Here is a 2,798-nt window from a genome sequence, read left to right on the forward strand (position 1 = left end):
GCCATATATACACTAAAAGTAGTATGAAGGGGTTTGAAAGATACCTTGAACCGAAGGTACTTAATTACTACTTAATATATAGCTTAATATATAGATTATGGAGGTTCATGCATTCATTTAACTATATATATATGGAGAATATCAGTGTCAATAAGCACCAATTGTCCAATTCAATACATAGACAACAATTCACTATACGGTTACATTAATTACAATCTAAATTCAAGATCTATTTAGCGTTTTACGTCTGGGTTGTAATGACTCAGTCGTTGGTTTGTCATGTTATGTTAGTTGTGATATTCATACTGGTGGCTCTTGCTGAGGCCCAAACACCACCTGGAATTAACAACCCTAGCCATGCAACTTGTAAGGACCCAAGTTACAAAGAATGTCATAACTTAGTGCATGTTTGTCCTAAGTTTTGTCCAGATAGCTGCACTGTTAATTGTTAATCGTGCAAACCTGTTTGTGGTGGCGACATTACACCATCACCACCAGTGTACACACCTCCAACACCAACACCTTACTCACCACCTCCCACCACCACCCCTTCACCACCAACAGAGTCCACACCTCCAACACCACCAACATCCTCACCACCTCCCACCACCACCCCTTCACCGCCAAAGTCCACACCTCCAACTCCAACACCATCCTCACCACCTCCAACCACCCCTGCACCACAAAAAGAGTCGACACCACCAACACCATCCTCACCTGCAACTCCTACATGGTCTACTCCACCTTCGAAACCAAAGAAAGTCAAATGCAAAAACCACAATTACCCAAAATGTTATGCATCCGAGCATCTCTGCCCTGCTTCTTGTCCTGGTCAATGTGAAGTTGATTGTGTTTCTTGCAAGCCAGTTTGTAGTAAGTCCTTCATAACTCTATTTTTTTCATTTTATTTATAAATAGTTTTCAAACAGTTCAAAAAACCCAAATAATGTTTTATCTTTTCAAGAAAACTCAATGAATTTAACCTTTGTCTAAAAAACCCCAACGAAGTTTCCAAACCGTTCAAAAAATCTCAATCATTTTTTGTGTGTTCAAAATGTTAAATTCATTGGGCTTTTTTTGATGAGACAAAATAAGGTTTTTTGAACGGTTTTAAAACTTCGTTAGTCTTACAAATTATTTTCCCAATATGGTGATTTCCATAGAATTGAATAAGAATGTAACATAGTTGAGCTTTTTTGAGCTTTTTTAGACAAATGTTAAGTTTGTTGGGTTTTTCTGAACAGACAAAACATAATTGAGGTTTTTTAAACGGTTTGAAACTTCGTTGGGCTCGTTAGACGTTAGTCATTTTCTCTACTAAATACTCCCTCCGTCCCAAAATTATAGTCCATCTTTCCTTTTTGGTTTGTCCCAAAATAATAGTTCACATCTAAAAATATATAACATTTTTACCAAAATACTCTTTCATTATTACTTAACCAACTAAGCATTTAATGGAATATTAAATGCAAAGTAAGGACAAAACTGTCATTTTATTATATAAAGTTAGTGGTAATTAGTGTTTTTCTTAATCTGTGTGTTTTTTGTCTGTGAACAAAAATATTGGGACGGAGGGAGTATTCAAGAGTCATATTGATATTATCTAATGAGGTTTAATTCCATCATTTACAAATTAATGCATGCTATGGTTAAATGTTACGTTTAAACAGCTATCAATGAATCTCATAAGTGCTTGTATATCGTAAATTACAGATTGTGATATGCCTGGAGCAGTGTGTCAAGATCCTCGTTTCATTGGTGGTGACGGCATCACTTTCTACTTCCATGGAAAGAAGGATCAAGATTTCTGCCTTGTTGCCGATAACAACCTCCACATCAATGGCCACTTCATTGGGAAGAGAAACAAAAACATGGGCAGAGACTTTACTTGGGTCCAATCTATCGGGGTTCTTTTCGACAACCACAAAGTACAAATCAGTGCTCAAAAGACTTCTTCTTGGGATGACACAATTGACCGTATCTCTGTTACATTTGACGGGGAAAACATCTTTATCCCAAAAAGCGAAGGTGCCAAATGGCAATCTTTTACGACATCAATCACTAGGATTCATGACACCAACCATATCGTTGTTGAAGTTGAAAACCTCTTCAGGATCACAGCCAAAGTTGTTCCAATAACAAATGAAGAATCAAGAATCCATAATTATGATATAACCAATGACGATTGCTTTGCTCATCTTGATCTCAAGTTCAAGTTCTTCTCGTTAAGTAACGAAGTGGATGGAGTTCTAGGACAGACTTATAGGAATAACTATGTGAGCAAGGTGAAGATGGGGGTGTTAATGCCTGTGATGGGAGGATATAGTAAGTTTGTGAGTACAGATTCATTTGCGACTGATTGTTCTGTTGCTAAGTTTAAGAGCACCGAGGAAGACGATTCCTCACTTAACTTGCAGTTGCCAAGCTTGAGTTGCCAAAGCGGTATAGATGGGCGAGGCGTCGTATGCAAGAGATAGAGTACTTTTTCTTGTTCTCGTTATTATAGTACTTATATTTTTACTACGACTTTAATGGTGTAATAAAGAATATTTAATAATAAAATGATGGAACCTTCCAAGATAGTTGAAAGTATGACTTCCATCCGTCATTATCATTTAAAACTTGTTTCCTCATCTCGTGGCACATTGGTTTTGTGTTTGAAGTATACTATCACACTATTAATTGGAAAAGAATGCAAAAAAGAATGGACTATGGGTTTGTTGTTTGGTAAAACAAAATAATAGGTTATGGCAGCTTAGCTTATTAGCTAAATTCTAGTTTTTCAGCAAGCTTAAGAG

At 36.7% G+C, this 2,798-nt stretch overlaps 1 protein-coding gene across 1 annotated transcript; it reads left to right on the forward strand.

Moving 5' to 3' along the window:
• Positions 1-452: 452 nt before the first annotated feature.
• LOC145095820 (uncharacterized) lies at positions 453-2,565 on the forward strand (the record flags this gene model as incomplete). The annotated part of the gene is made up of 2 exons (XM_079033640.1): positions 453-873; positions 1,714-2,565. Coding segments are annotated over 2 exons (1,185 nt in total), but the record flags the coding sequence as incomplete, so codon positions are not given.
• Between the last annotated feature and the right edge of the window lie 233 nt (positions 2,566-2,798).

The sequence above is a fragment of the Lactuca serriola genome, chromosome 3 (genome assembly GCF_051521515.1).
Source record: "Lactuca serriola cultivar US96UC23 chromosome 3, Lser_US96UC23_V15, whole genome shotgun sequence".
Lineage (NCBI taxonomy): Eukaryota > Viridiplantae > Streptophyta > Magnoliopsida > Asterales > Asteraceae > Lactuca > Lactuca serriola.